General features: G+C 35.5%; 1 protein-coding gene across 1 annotated transcript in view; it reads left to right on the top strand.

Moving 5' to 3' along the window:
* Positions 1-16,634, top strand: part of LOC124788789 (protein kinase C-binding protein NELL1-like) — a 466,052-nt gene extending 449,418 nt beyond the window's left edge. Inside the window, exon 17 of the mRNA XM_047256072.1 lies at positions 15,736-16,634. Coding sequence (XP_047112028.1) covers positions 15,736-16,267 — 532 coding nt within the window. The 3' untranslated portion in view covers positions 16,268-16,634. The remainder of the gene's footprint in view (positions 1-15,735) is intronic.
* Positions 16,635-17,043: the final 409 nt, after the last annotated feature.

Here is a 17,043-nt window from a genome sequence, read left to right as displayed (position 1 = left end):
ACTAAATTGTGCCAGTTGAAAGCTATGCCAGTTTTCTGCTACAAAAATGTTCCTGGTAAGAAGACACTAAATTGTACCAGAAACATTGACCCCAGTTCTCATTGTAAATGTGGGATTATGTTACATTGGTCAATAGTTTAATCTTTTTTTTTTTTGTATTGATCTGACTATGTTCTTTTCGGTGCAATGGAAAATGTATCTTCTCCAGTGATGCAGCTGATGAGACATCTAACTGCTTCAGCAACTTCATTTGCGCGTTTTTCAATTTCTGTACAGGAAAGACCATCCCACTGCTTGAATTTGTTCTTTACCTGTGAATTTTTTTTAACACATCTTGCACCTTCACATCAATCCAAAGTGCTCATCTATTGTGCATCGGTGTATTATCCCACTATAAGTGTGGTGTCTGAGTTGCCTGTTGGGGAGATAAAATGCTTCTTGAGAATATTGGGAAATAGTTTGGCTCTTTTATTTTATTTATTTATTTAGCATCCATGTCATCATACAAACAATATTGGACTTGTCATACATAGAAATTAACAATATAGAATATACAAAATGAAATTGTCTACAATTGGATTTGTCATACACAGAAATTAAAATATAGAATGTACAAAAGGAAATTGTCTATAATAAATGACAGCAAACTTAGAGTTTCTTTCCACATAAATGGTTTATAGTAATTTGTTTCTCAGTAACTATATATAACTAGTACTATAGATGATAAGGTATAATAAAATCTGAAACAAACAAAGATAGAAAATTTTGGAGGTTAGTTTGTAAAGTCATTTTCGTGGTCATTCATTTATTGAGTAGCAACATTTGTCAATTAAAAGTTTTCTAAGTTCCAATTTAAAAATTGTATTGTCCTTTAAATCTTTAATGTACTGAGGCTGTGCATTATAGAGCTTAATGCCCATGTGGCTTACATGCTTCTGAGTTCATGTTCTTCTTACTTGTTCTATGTGGAGATTATTCTTGTTCCTTGTGTTATAGTTGTGACAGTCTGCATTTGTGTGGAGATTGCTTAGATTAGGTTTGGTTAAAAGTACACATTTAAGTATATAGACTGATGGCAGAGTAAGTATTCCTAACTTTTTGAAAAGAGGTCTGTAGTGAGACTGTGGGTAATTGTTCGAATAGCCCATTTTTGTAAAATAAAAATGTCTTTCAAATTATATTTTGAGCTGGCCCAGAACACTATTGCAAATGAGGCAACAGAATGAAAGTATCCAAAGTATGCCATTCTGATGACTTCTAGAGTGCAAACATTTGCAATAACTCTCACTTGTCAGTGCACTCTCTCTATTAGTCTGTCATCCAGTTCTAGATTAATGTCTTCATCCTGAATCATTTTACCAAACTGTGTGTAATTTATTTTCTTTGCATTGAGTGTAAGTTTATTTCCACTGAACCAAGTCTCAATACATTTTAGGATTTTGCCAGTAATTGACTGTAACTAGTTTTTAAAGTCGCTCACTATCAGACTTGTGTCATCTGCATATAGTACAATTTTGGCTGTATCATATTGTAACTGTAAATCATTGACATGTATGAGAAAGAGTAGCGGCCCTAAGGTGCTGCCCTGGGGTACTCCTAAAGGAACTTCTTTTGCTTCTGAAACTAACCTTATTTTTTGATTTGAATTTACAGTGATGAGCTCTACAATCTGAGATCTGTTTTTGAGATATGACTCAAACCACATTTTAACTCTTCCCATAATACCTACTGCTTCCAGCTTATCAAGGAGGATTTCATGGCAGACCATACTGAATGCTTTCGATAGATCTAAATTGATTCCTACTACACTTTTGTTTTTCTCCAAATTTTTAATTATTTCTTGGGTGTAGTCTATGACTGCAGTTTCTGTGCTTTGTTTTGCACAAAAACCATGTTGATTACTATTCCAAAGTTTATTATTGTCTAGGTAACTAGTGACTCAATTTCATCAGTTTCTTTAATATCTTGGAGGAAGCAGGAAGAAGTGATATGGGACAGTAGTTTTCTATTTTATGTTTGTCTTCATTTTTAAATAGTGGCCTCACTTTTGAGATCTTCAGTCATTGAGGAAACACACCTTCACTAAAGGATAAATTTGCAATATGTGCTAAAGGTTTTGAAATCTGCACTGCAGTCCTTATTATGATTGATACTGGTACTTCATCAACAACCGCTGCCATTTTTGGTTTTAAGCTTCTAATCACTCTAATTACTTCCTGTTCATTTGTTGAAGGAATATTCATGCTGCAGGCTATCCTTGGAGCATGTATTATTTTTTGCTTTGCGAACTTTAAGTTTAATGAATATGGTACATTTAAAAAATAGTTATTAATATAGTTTGCCATTTCGTTCTTTTCTGTATTGCAATTTTCACTGCTTTTGAGTACTATTTCTTCCTTTTCTCCCAAGGTAGTAGTTTCATTCCTCACAATGTCCTGTATAGTTTGTGGTTTGTTGTCTGAGTTACTGATTAAATTGTCATTATATAGCAACTTCGCCTTTGCTATTGCCTTTCAGTATATTTTTCTGTATGTTTTTACATATTCTACAAACTGTGGATCTGAGCAAGTTTTAATTTCTTGGTTCAGTCTTTTCATGGTTACACTGGAAGTCCTAATGCCTGTAGTTATACAAGGTTTTTGTGCTTTTTGTTCTGAAGACTTGGGCTTCACAAACTTCTTAGGGAAACATATTTCTTTTCATTGTCTTCCATGCCTCTTATTTAATGCTCCTCCTTTTTTGTGTTTATGTCTGTTTTATGGTATTTGTTAATAAGTTTCCTGTAGGAATGGTTTCTATTTGCTGAGCATACTGTTTCATCGCTGTGGACATAATTCACAAGATTTATAAGCTATGATTTGGAACTTTGTTTGACATTAGTATATTTATACCTCCTCCCCCTCCCTTCTTCCCCTATCTCTTTTATTTAGACACACACACACAAACACACACACACACACACACACACACACACACACACACACACACACACACACACCCTGCATAAAGTGGGAATCACTTTCCTGTAAGTTACTATGTAAAATGTATGCAACTTTTTCTTGACTTCTCAACTCCTCATATCATATCTCAGTGCATTGTGACTGTGGAAATTTTTTATTACAACCATCTTTATTTCTGTCATATCACTTGTGCACTGGAAGAATTCAATATTTTTATGCAGAATATCTCATTCCTGTAAATTTAGGGGTTCTTGGTACTCTTTGTACCACATTAATACTTGACTAACATCTAGCTAGTTTTTTGTCATTTTATTTGTGATCACATCACGTGTAAGAAAGGTTAACTGTGAAAGTAATCAATATGCAACATGATCAGTGATGGTTATATCTGTATATCTGGGGAGAACTTATGAAATTATGATATAATCGTTTCCAGTTTGGTTGATTGATGTTTATTTGGTTCTGTAAAATTACATTTTGTACAAAGATTGTACTGTAATACAAAACAAATCAGTGAAAACAGTATTATGTGGATAAATAATATCACCAACCTCAGGAGCAGAAATTGAAAATACAATCAGCCAAAATATAATAAAGGTTCCTTCTGCTGGACAAGATGAAATCCCTTGTTTCCTTGTTCACAGATGTTCAAGTATAATAAGTAAGGCTCTACCACATATCATTAATTCTTCGGTTTTGGAAGGCATATTCCCTAAATTACTTACCATAGCAAAAATTATACCAATACACAAAAAAGACTCTAAACTAAAATCATTTCTGAATGAGTGTAGTATCCATTCTTCAGCTCAATATGGATTCCAGGAGGGGAAAATGACAGTAGATGCTGTTTATAAATTTCTAGATACAACACTCACTCTTGTCGATAAGAAACAGTCAGCTGTGGGGTTGTTCCTTGATCTTACAACAGTCTTTGATACTGTAAATCGCAGAATACTATTACAAAAATTATGTAACTATGGTATATGGGGCACTGCCTACAATTGGTTTGCAAGCTACCTACTAAACAGAAAACAGTATGTGCAGTTATGTGAGGTCACACCTTCAGGAAAATCCACAGTTTCACATTCTGATATGCAAACCATAAAACATAGTGTCCCGCAAGGATCAGTTTTAGGCCCAATCCTATCTCTCCTTTTCATTAATGATCTTCCTCTTCATGTAATGACTTGCAATACCTTCCTTTTTGCTGATGACACCAATATTCTGGTATCTGACTCAGATGATCACATTGAGCTGCAGTCAGCCAATAAATACAGCTCTACTAGATTCAGGGCTTACAACTAAAAGGCTACTTCTTAATGCAAAAAAGACTGCAGGTGTAACATTTCATTCAGTCCAGAGCAGAAATCCCACTGTCCCAACTATGCAAATAAGTGTAAATAGTATTGAACTGGAAAATGTAACTAAATTCCTTGGGATATCTCTCTCTGACATTCTAAGCCGGAAAAGGCACACTGACAGCTTAGCTACCAAGCTAAGTAAAGTATGTTTTATGCTACTGTCAGTCAGGGAAGTGAAGAGTGTAAATATCCTAACATCAGTGTGCCATGCTTTTTTTCACTCAATCCTAACATAAGGTCTCATTTTCTGGGGCCACAGTTCAGTGTCCAATAAAATATTTAAGCTCCAAAAGAAAGCTGTCAGGATAATGTTATTTAAAAAGCAGAGAGACTCTTGTAAACAACTATTCCAAAAACTAGGTATTCTTCCACTACCGTGTTAGTATATATTGAAGATACTAAGTTTTACCATGGTAAATATTGGCAGCCTGAAGCAGAATCAGGACTATCACCAGCATGATGCTAGAGGGAAATACTTGTTGACACAGTTTCCCCATTCCACCAAATTACATGCTGGTAGTGTAAAATGCATGGAGATTAAACTTTATAATCATCTACCGCTAAACATAAAAAACATAAACAATCCAGCACATTTTAAAAGAAGGCTTGAATCGATATTACCACTTTTTATAACTTAAATGAATATTTTGAATATGATTTTTCTATGTAATATATTTACACACTCATCTTCCTGTACTATAATTTATCTTCAAAATATAAATTTCAGTAAGTCCTAACTGACTGTTAAAATTGATCTTCTTGTATGTACTTATTATATTTATCTAGTAAATCTTAACTATTGTATAAATTATGTGATGCTTATCTGTACTTAATTTCATTTTAAATGTATCCACGGGTTTTAATTTTTATTAGGCCTTGTTGACCTTAATTTTGAACAACTTACGAGTATACTAATACTATATCCTGTAGTTTATAACTATCATAGAACTGTGTAAGTCTAGGTGCATTTAATTAAGTTTAATGTTTTTTTTTTTTTAATGTTTAACTACATGTAGTACTCTCTGCACACAAAATGATTCAGTGGATCAATAAAGAATGAATGAATGAATGAATGAATGTAAACAACATAAATACTGCAGACAATATATACACATGATATTTAATGTTATATACATTGCCATACAAAGTACATCATTTATACTATAATACATCTTATACAAATCTTACAGCTCTGGAAATAGTGATATACATTTCCATTAATTTGTCCAAAAATAATGCCTTATCTTACCAGATGACTTTAATTATTTCTGGATGATACGTATTTTGCTTCATATTACTATCACAATTGGAGATTGTAAGTTTAGTACCAATATGGCTCACATGTCTTTCTGTGTTCTTTCTTTTTGTTTGCTGAGTATGGAGTGTTGTGCAATTTCTGGAATTGTATTTGCCCACTTCTTTTTCTGCTTCTGGCTCCAGTTTTAATAACATTGTTCATTTATTTCCCATTTCTCGCCCCTTCATTGAGTCTTTATTTATCAGTCTGCTCTATCATCTCTCATTTGAAGCTGGCACAACACTTACCAATGTTCTGTCTTTGAATTCCTGCTCTCTCTAACATTTCTGTCTTCATCTTTGTCACCTCTTGTTCTCACAACAAGTGCCTCCCTCACAACTAGAGGTCTGAGGAAACTGCCTCTACCACCCCCCCCCCCAAAAAAAACAACTATTCTCTCCTTCTTGAAGAAAGAACTAATGGTAAGTAATGACCAGCCATTCAGTGATCTTGTAATTTTACAGTTTTCTCTAGTGACTTTTCATTCTGATACAGTTTTCAGTCATAAACTATAATATTACTTTGTTAGTGGAGATGGAAATGATCTATTTGTTTTACACAAAACATCTTGATAATGAAAGAGCTTCATGCCTGTCTTCACCTGTGTTAATGGAATATCTTCAATGTCTTTGGTTGTGCTTCCATTATGTGTGACTGAAAGACCAGTTTTGTTTAATAAATCATTACAAATACCCGAGGTTTGTTTTCTTTCAAAGGGAGTCACAATGCTGTAAAAAATATGCTAATTTTACACAATGTACATTTACCTGAATTGTGAGGCATTTGTATATGTGATAACCGAAACTTCCTGTCAGATTAACACTGTCCGCCAGATTGGGACTTGAATTCAGGAGCTATACCTTTTGTGGACAAGGAGGGTAGGAGATGATGTACTGGAGGAAGTAAAGCCATGGGGGTGGGTCATGAGTTATGCTTGCGTAGCTCGGGAAAGGTTATACATCTTTCATTTTCTTAGCTGTCCAGCTTTTGCCACCCCTCTCCCTCCTCTGTTACATACAGTGCACTTAGCTTTTCACTTCTAATAACTCATGCATGATGTTTAAGCAGTAATCTCTATGTCGCATACTACCTTGTCTTCCACCTTTAAGCTCTCAGGTTTTAAAATCTCATCTGGTGCTGTCCCCAACAGTCAGTCTTTCCTCCTCATCCCGTCTGCCAAGTCTCCCCTGGCCCAAGGTTCTGGGTGACTATCCTGAAATCTACCGCATTTCCTAGACCTTTCTAGTCGTTTTCCTTCACCCCTCTTCCTTTCCCTCCAACCCTTCTGCCTGAAGAAGGAACCACTAGCTCCGAAAGCTTGCCTAATTATAATCATTTATGTGTGTGTTCTGATGCCATTTGGTGAGTCGATTTTTTTTTCTGTATAATTACCTTATTTTGTCAAAAATTGTTTTCATTGTTTAAAACACACACACACACACACACACACACACACACACACACACACACACACAATCACCGAGCGATGGCAGGAGAATACACTTATGAAGCTATTGAAATTTGCTAGCTTTCAGAGTCAATGGCTCCTTCTTCTGGCAGAAGGCTTGAAATGGAAGAAGTGTGGTGAAGAAAAAGGACTGGTGAGGTATAGTAAATGGGGAGTGTTCAGAACCCTTGGTTAGGGAAGAATTACCAGACAGGATGAGAAGGAAAGACTGAGTGTTGGGGACTGAGCCTGGACAAGATCTGAAAACCTGAGAGCCTAAAGGTGGAAGATAGGGTAATATACAAGACATAGGTACTGATAAAACATCATTCATGAGTTAAAAAGAGCATAAAGTTAGAGGTGGGGAGGGGGGAAAAATATACAGAGAAAATAAAATATATAGAAGACTAAAATGTAGAGAAGAAAGGAATAGTTACTGTGAAGAAATGCTGAGACCAAAGATATTAATGTCAATTGAGGACAGGTGGGTGGTGAAAACCAAGGAAGTGTTGTAGCGCCAGTTGCCAGTTCTCAGAAACTGAGAATCCATATGGCATGTGTGGTGAAACAGGCACCGAGGTCATGACTGTCATGTTTTAGAGCGTGCTCTGCAACAGGATACTGTGAGTTGCCAGTATACACCCTCTGCCTATGGGCATTCATCCTAACTGATAACTTGGTGACACTCGTGCCAAATCAAATAGCCAAACAGTGTTTATATAACAGCTGGTACATGAGTTATGTCATTTCACTGGTGGCTCTCCCTTTGATAGTTTATGTTTTGCCAATTGCAGGGGATGTATCGGTGGTAGTAGGAGGGTGCATAGGGGATGGTCACAGGGATAGGAGCCATAGGTCAAGGAAATGGCTGCATAAGAAGCAAAGGGTCTGACTAGGATATTGCGGAGATTGGGAGGATGATGAAGGCATATTCTAAATGTGGTGAGCGATTTTAGATAGTCATAGCCTTGTCAAAGTAGGTGATTAATACATTAAAAACCTGGATAGTACTGAGTGACAACAGGTGTACTGCTAAGTACTTCAGCCTACACTGGATGTAATCACCCCACCAACCTACTTCAAAAGCAAATTTCCTGGGCCATCACATCCAGTCTTTTCACTGGTGATCCATTCAAAAAACAGCTTGGGAATGCATGTCTTGTCACGATCATATCTCGTCTAGTGCAGCACCCCAGCAATCAATGTTTCTTGATTAGTTATGCTATCAGGTCATCTAATCCTCAGGCTTCTAATGCCGCAGCACATTTCAAAAACTTCTTTTCTCTTCTTGTCTGTGTCATTTACTGTCCACATTTCTTTGCCATACGAGACTGTACTCCAGTCAAATACTTTAGCAAAAGACTTCGTAACATTTAAAATCTATAATTAGACTTTAACATTTTTCTCTTTGTTCAGAAAAGCTTTACTTGTTGTTGCCACTCTAACATTTTACATCCCCTCTACTCAGCTGACATAAGTTACTTTTGCTTTTCTGCCATTTTAGCATATTATTCCATAATGTAAATACCTCAGCGACTGTCTGACTTAATTCAACTACACTGCATTACCTTAGTTGTACATTTGGTGATGTTAACCTCTTTTTACGATAGTATTCATTCTATTAACTAATATTACAAGTCCTTTGCTGGCTCACTCAGAATTAATGTCTTGGGAAAATCATAAAGTTTTCATTTCTTTGCCTGACTTTTAATTCCTTTCCAATTTTTCCTTTGGTTCCTTCACTGCCTGCTCAGTTTACACATTGAATACATCGGGGATAGGCTACAACCCTGTCCCACTTCCTTCTCAATGGCTGACTCCTTTGCTTGTTCTGTGACTCCTATAACTGCGGTTTGATGATCCATGACAGTTACTCAATGGTCGTATAACTACATTCCACTATTATATATATTTTGTTATGTGGCATATATTAACAGGGGAGTATTATGTCACTTCCTCTCTTTGGCTATTCATTTTCCACAAATATTTGTAAGTGGTTGTGCTGTGAATGAGTTTTGTTCCTAAAATTTGTATCGCCCATTGAATAATTACCTCCTACCGAAATAATTTTCAGTTTCAACATTTTAATCTTATTTCTCTCTTCCTTCTCATAAATTATCAACAATCATTAACCAGTGGAAATAATATTAGCTGCTGGATACTGTTTCAACTGTTGCACTGTCCAACAAGTTGATAAAGATTGTGTTCAAGACAAAAATTGTCTTCTATTTGTTAACTGTTGTGCTATACTGTATCTTGGCTTATGAGCTTAGTTTTTTTGATGGAGCAGTTATTAAACAAGTGTGCCTGTTGTGTGCTAGTCCTCCTGATGACTATAAATAGATGCTGAGAAGCAGGGAAAAACATTCTTTGCTCTTACATACTGAAGGAAATCACCTACTGCCCGAGCCCTAGTCAAGCATAGGCTGTGCCTTAATTACTGGTTTTTCTGGTCAGAAATTTCCCAGTTCTCACTCATTATGTAGAACAAACTCTTGTCAAATCTGGGATGTGGAAAGAAGTCCAAGATGTAAATTTAACTTAATGTTAACCCTTTAAAGATTTTGTAGAGGTGCTTTTTGATCCTAGTGTTACATTCTTGCTTTTTGCTATTTTTTCAGAGAAGATAATTAGTAGTTGTCTGATAATAGTGTTCCTGTACGTTGAGATTCTCCAGAAGCCCCATAATTTTTGTCCGAAATTTATGTATGTGATAGAGATCTGTCTGCACCTCTAAATTTAATTAGAAACTTTCTATAATTAATAATATATGGTTGGTGTTATTTATGTAGAATTTTACCCCACCTATTGATTACTTACAACACTGTGTGTTAGCATCTTATTTAATTACAACAATGCCTCTTTTCTATAAAAAAAAAAAAGCTGCAGTATTTCCAGCTCTTGGCTGCTATTAATACATACCCAGTAACTTTGTGACTATTGAGAAATTATAAATGATAGTGGTTATAATGTATTGTACTGTACAAGGGAAAGTTTAGTTTCAATAAACTTTATTTTCTACAACCTAACTGTGGTCCGAAAAACCAGAACTCAAATATTCAGATAATGTAGTAAAAGATAGATTGCTACTTGCAGTAAAGTAGACAGATTAAGTTCAGAGGTGCACAATTAAAAGACACTTACATAAGGGTTTCAGCCACAATCTACATCGACAACAGAGAGACACACACCATTCATACACACAAGCAAGTACATCACATGCACACATGACCACCAGCTCTGGCAGTTTGGGCTGGCATTCTGGCCAAAGCTACCAGAATTGTTGGTCATGTGTGCATGGGGTGTTCTTGCTTGTGTGTATGAATGGTGTTTCTTTCTCTGTTGCTGATGAAGGCTGTGGCTGAAAGCTTTACATATGCATCTTTTAATTGTGCCTGTCTGCAACTTAATGTGCTCTTATTTATAGTAAGTTGCAATCTATCTTTTCCTACATTGTTGACATTTCTACCTGGAGCTATCATTGTTTAAATATTCAGATGCTGTATGCACACAGTGGCTAATTAGATATGTTTTTAATTTATTTGTAAATACATATACATTGTCAGTGACATACCATATATCAGTGGGGGGCATACCAAAAAAGAAAAAAAAAAAAAAAGTTTGCAGACAAAAGCACTTCACAGAGTAGAGTAGACAGGCATGCAGGACTCACATGAAAAACTATTTGTATAGGTTGTACTGTTGTGTAGTGCTTAACTGATTTAAAACTGAACTGTATTGTTTAAAGAGTAAGTTTACTTTCGCACAAGTGTAAGAATTCCTAGGTACTTGGATAGGTCTTATAGGAGGTCAGTTATCCAGTCAACATAATATTCTTGTTGCTCATTTTTGCAGACTAAATACTTCATAGACCTTAGCTGCATTTCCCAGGAAGATTATCATGTAACATATCAGGGAGTGAAAACATGCAAAATACATTAGCATTTTTATCTGGAAACCAAGACAGTGACTGAAAGCAGAATGAACGGAATTTTTGTTCAGCGTATGAATGTACTGATACCAATTTAATTTGCTCACCGCCTGGACACCAATGAATTTTACACATGAAGTTCATCTAGTAAGTGAGCAACAGTAATTGTTTCTGGGACCTCTGAATCATTATGAGAGCACATGACCTAATAGAAATTTAGATGTTTGCACAGATAGCATATTTTATGATAATACTGAACTTAGCAATTGCACAGCTGTACCAAGACCTAGGCAGGTCCTACTACAAGGTTACATCTTTCTTTATATTTCGTGATGAGCTGCTTTTCTACTTACTACAGGATCAAGCAAAGGCCATGTAACCATTTATAATTTTCAATTACATGTCAGCTTTTGCTGAAGACACTAGTCAACAAAATTATGTCGAGATTGTACAGATTCACAAAACACACATTCATGTACCATACCGATAAAAAAGTATTAGCATTGGGAAACACTTCAGTGACTCACACAGGATTCTATATTACAACTAGTTTATGTACAAGAATGATTTTGTTCCTTGAGAAGAAATGTATGCCATGGATTGTTGTGGTTTTATTGAGGATGGTATCATAGTAATGTGTTAAACGTTTCATCAGAAGAGTTGAAAGCTGACACCACAATAAATAGGATCAGATTAGGAGAAAAATTGATATGGCATATGCATGAAGAAATAAGTTATGGGAAAAGAGGAAGTGAGAACCATATAAATGTCAGTTGTAATGATTTGCATAAACTGACTGCAAGTGAGTCATGAGTTACTAAAGCCATGAAAAAGAATCCTTAGCTATATGGTGAAGGAAGTGCTGAAGTCTCTAACTGTACCAAAGCATGTATTGTGTAAGCTGTATGGCCTTTGTGGGTATACATTTATCTACACTGAAAGTATAGTGAAGCAGAGATAAAACTTTAATATCTTCATCAGAACCATTCAAATAAACATGGCAGCCATTCAGCAAGGGATTTTTTTATGAAGATTATGTTGGCCAGGACAAGTATTTCTTGAGAAGAATAAGTAAGGCAGATGATCAACAGATCCTAGAGGAGTTATGGGAATAGATAAGGAAACCTATACAGCTGAGTAAATAATACAGACATGAGCATAAGTTTTCATTTTCTATGGAAAGTTTATGTGCAATATTCTGCTACAGTAATTCCTTCACTTGCTTTTTATAATCAGCATGATATAGAAATGTAGCTCTTTTGATGTATAGTGATGACCAAATTAATGTAAAGGAAGTGACTGGTACATGGTAGTATTAATAAGAATGTGAAACCTATGCTTAATGTAAGAATTACACTACTGAATTAACTTCTTACTGATTTGTTTTACTTATTTTTTAATTGTCAAGCTAGCTGCTTTTGTATGCTCTTATGACTGTTTTATGACTTGTTTTGTGACAGAATGAATTCCTTTTATCTCTTTTATCTTGAATACCTTTTAATGTGAGTAACTTCAATTAATAGTACTGTTTACCTTTTTAGTAATTTGTTTCTCTTGATTCAGATGTGACATCATTTATATTTTATCATTATTGTGATCTTCCTTACATCTCTTATTTTTATCAATATTGATTTCTTGCTATTTTTATCTGATCATAACCTTTTTCATACGTGCAAGTAGATAATTTCCTTTTAACACACTGTGAGAAATTCAGACTGTGTTTAAATCCTGTAAATCCGTGACCACAGAGGCAGAAGATAAGACCCCATCAGCCCAAAAACTTTCGAAGCTGAATTAATAAAAAAACAGAGAAAAGTTATGTGATGGTTTTAATGCCTAAGATGTTCTATTCAGTCTCTCACTACTAGTGTACAGTGTACAGAACACTCTTATAGCCATGTGATATTGTCAGAAACGTCCATCTTTGGTATATTGTCAAACTCACACATCACAATGGCTTGAGTGTTGGTTATGACATCAGAGCACTGACACTTCATGTTAATTTCTGCACTTTGGTGTTTTGTGATAGTTTCATGCTGATAACACCAGGTATCATCTCTCATCTCATGATAATATTTTGCAGAAAAGAATTGTTCACATTTTTCATTTTGATCAAGTTTTGACAGGCATCCATGCATAATCATCTGTGTTCAAATAACTTACACAAATGCAGCTGGATGACATCCTCAAAGCCATCATTACTTTGACAGGTGATCGCCCGTCGTTTTCAAGACAAAAATGCAGCCAAGTAAGCTCTGTACAAAGGAATTTAAAATCTTAGTTTTTAGAGCAATTTTGGAAACATCTCTCTCTCTCTCTCTCTGTCTGTCTCTGTCTGTCTCTCTCTCTCTCTCTCTCTCTCTCTCTCTCTCTCTCTCTCTCTCTCTCTCTCTCTCTCTCTCTGTCTCTGTCTGTCTCTCTCTCTCTCTCTCTCTCTCTCTCTCTCTCTCTCTCTCTCTCTCTCTCTCTCTCTCTCTCTCTCCATAAACACTAGCACTACCACCCAACAAAAGATAATGAATGCAAGAAGTTACTGATAATGAAAATTACGGAACAAAATGTGAAGTGTGATTAACTTTGACCCTCTGTTTTCGACAAGTGAGAGAGTAGGGTTCCACACCAAATTTAAGCAAAAACCTCCATCTCTATTTACAAGTTTACTTGCTAATTTAATTTCAACTCCTTCCTTAATATCACTATCCCAGTAGCTGGAAATGCTCCATTGTTATATTCCATAGGATGACTGGTGCAAAGACAGTGTTTTGCAGTAGCCAATTTGCTCAGCTGTTGTAAGTATACTGGTTTTCCACAGTGCTGATAGTCTCACCAACATCTGACAATTGCAAGGAATACAATAGACACCCACCTTACCCTAATCTTAGATGGAGGGTTGAAAAAACTTTATTATATTACCATAGATTGTGACCAATCTTGTAAGGCAGAAAACTTAGTGCCACCTTGGTATTATAATCACTGATGCACAGTTGGTCGATAGCACAACACACATCTGATCTGTCTTTCACTTTATCCATTCTGACAAAAAGTGACCTCAAGATAGGTTAACTCAGCTGAAAAACTCACGTAAGTTATCTGAACACTGTATATGCCAGACAATCTCTTGTCTCACATCACCATTTTTGTTCGAGAGTCAAGGTGTGTGAAGAAAACTTTGTACACAGTTTGCTTGTCTTCAAAACATTCTGGAGAATGTCTTGAATACTTGATTTAGAGATGGTTCTTCTATTGCAATTTGCGACACAACTGTGTCGATACACCAATTTTTTTTCTTCATTTTCTGTCACAGTGGATTCAAATATTTGTATTTGTGGTGACTAGTTTCAAACTACATTATCCATTCTCAAACTATAGCCTGCAAACAATACATAGCTGTTGAAGTAATCCTTAAAAATTTTTACATTCCAGAAAAATTAGATGACTCCTATTGATGTAATTAACATTCCGTATCTTCATTATAAATGTTAATATACACTTCCATGAGTGCACACATGTACAATAATCATAACTGCTATTATTATATATGTATAGAACAGAAATGTGTATTCAGGATCCGGTAACTTCCCTAAGAGAAGTAGTGTAAGTGCACTCCATAAGTACATAATATACTGAAGGTTCATGTTATGACCATATTAAAGTGAACTCAATAGAGGTCACTAGTGGCTATATGTGAGGCTTTGCACGCTTCATGCTTTTACAGTGATTATCATCCACTTTTCATTAAATAGTGCTAATCCAGGTACAAATTTCACAGCATCCAATAGGTTCTATTAATCAATTATACTGTACAAATTAAAACTGTGAAAATTCAGGAATCATTAAAAATACAACACTGTAATGAGATGTGGTGAAACCTTTGAAGTGGCTGTATGCCGTGATCAAAATGTAACTCTAAAAATATGAAAATGGCACATGGTCGATAATGGGTGGACTGATGCATTACAGTATCCTATGCTAATAGCACATTACTCTTGTGGATAAGATAACATATTCATATTCACTATCAAAATTTTTAAAATTTAAAATAAGTGTGATATAAAAATCATCACAAGTGTGCAAGTTGCTGGTCCTCTGTCCTACTTTATGTTTTAACTTCATAAAAATGTTGACATGCTACTGCCACACATCCACTAAGAATACTGCCTGCTCACAAGTGACTGGTCTAATGCACATCTCTTGTTTATAGTTGTTAGTTAAGCTGTCACTGTAGTTTCTGTGCTGCTTATATGCAAGGAATATGATCAGTATTGGAACACTTTGGATGGGTGGTGTACATCTACTTTTGAAAAGTTTTAACTTTACCTCATTTGCAGACTGTAAATTCTACTTATTTTTTACTTTATTTGCACATTAAACAGAAATTATTTTCATGAAAATGTTAAATGAAAGGTTATAGAAAGAGTTTTAATGAAATACATTCACAGTATAGTATTCCACCATGTTTCAACTGATGCAGTGTTGCAGATGTTACTGACCTTCAGATACTGTAATTGTATGTTCTTGACCATCATTCATTAGCTTCATAGAAAACTCTATTATTACAAGTTCCTTTTGTTATTTCACATGTGAATAAACTATCTAAGGTGTATTTTATTTATATCAGTGAAGTGGTGTGATGTGTTTGCTATTGTAGGAAATAAGATTTAGTAAATAAGGTACATAAAGTAATATTAGTTACTTTTTCTTTCACAGGGAATATAAAAACAAAATATTTTCTTTTACAGGATGGGAGGCTTTGCTGCAGTTATGACTACAGTTGTGGTGACAGCCAGTTCAACAAGTCTGCACAGCCTACTGGAAGTACTTCACATTCTTTACAGCTTAATAGTGTTATTAGTAAAGTTCCTGATGAAAATTCCCAAGCTAGGGTGGCAAGCTTATTGTCATCGCAAGCACAAGTTCGGCAGATTACTCAGTATGCCACTAGCAACAAGACAGTGGACAAAAGGTTATCACAACCTGGCACAGAAATGCCAGAGAACAAGACAAAACACTTTGTTGCTAGTTCTGTTTCTAACAGTTGTGATGATGGGTCATCTTGTAGTGGGGACAGCCCAATGCCTAAGACTCCAGCTCTTCCTAAAAATTCTGGAGGTGGTCATATTGACACAATTCCTGAAAAAACTGGTGTTAGTGTGGGACAGATTATTGAAAGTGTTACAGAAAAGGCTGTGGAGAACACCAGCTCACCACAGGCTTCAATGGATATTGACAATGGTGATCACGTGGCCTGAAATAACAAATGTGAATCGGTAAGAGCGAAACTTGTGATTCTAAGTGTATGTGGTTCAGTAATGAAGCCAAAAGAAGAAACGAAATAAAGCATAAGGAAGCTTACATATGTGGTTGAGAAGATCTAGTTTTAGTAGACCTGGGAGTGAGAGCAGCTGTTAGTTGTTTGCATACAGGTGAGTGCCTGTCTTAGATTCAGGTAAATTATGTTTGTGAAATTGTTGTGGGCACAGTGCCTGTTGCTTGTGAAAGAGAACATTTCCTCTTAATGAGCTAATACTTATCTAAATACATAAACAGAACTGAAGTATTAATGTAGGCAAATGTGTGGAACTGAGCTTTGTAGATATATTTATACACATTTGCCTGTTGTACATAAATCTGTTACAAAGCTGACAGTTGTTTCTTTATGTTCTGTACAGAAACTACAGTTGTGTAAGGGATTTCCATTTGATATAACTCATGTGATTTTCCTATGTTTGTACTGAGTTGTAAGTTATAAATAATATTTATTATTTGGTTATTTTTGTGGTATGTAAAGTACAGTTTACCATTCCACAGTTTCAGCAGTGCTAACCATCAAAACACTATAGAAAATCTGTTTGACTTAATGATGTAGATTTTGAATATGTTATTCAATTATGTGAAAATGTCTAAATTAGTAGAGTATGTTGTGGAGAGAATGATTTAAGTGAAGGAGTTAACAGCATTTTCAAGTGTCTGGGGACAGAAGGAGATGTAGAGAGAGAGAGAGAGAGAGAGAGAGAGAGAGAGAGAGAGAGAGAGAGAGAGAGAGAGAG

This window comes from Schistocerca piceifrons, chromosome 3, assembly GCF_021461385.2.
Source record: "Schistocerca piceifrons isolate TAMUIC-IGC-003096 chromosome 3, iqSchPice1.1, whole genome shotgun sequence".
Lineage (NCBI taxonomy): Eukaryota > Metazoa > Arthropoda > Insecta > Orthoptera > Acrididae > Schistocerca > Schistocerca piceifrons.
Note: the sequence above shows the minus strand (reverse complement) of the source record. Positions and strands in the feature narration are given on the sequence as shown.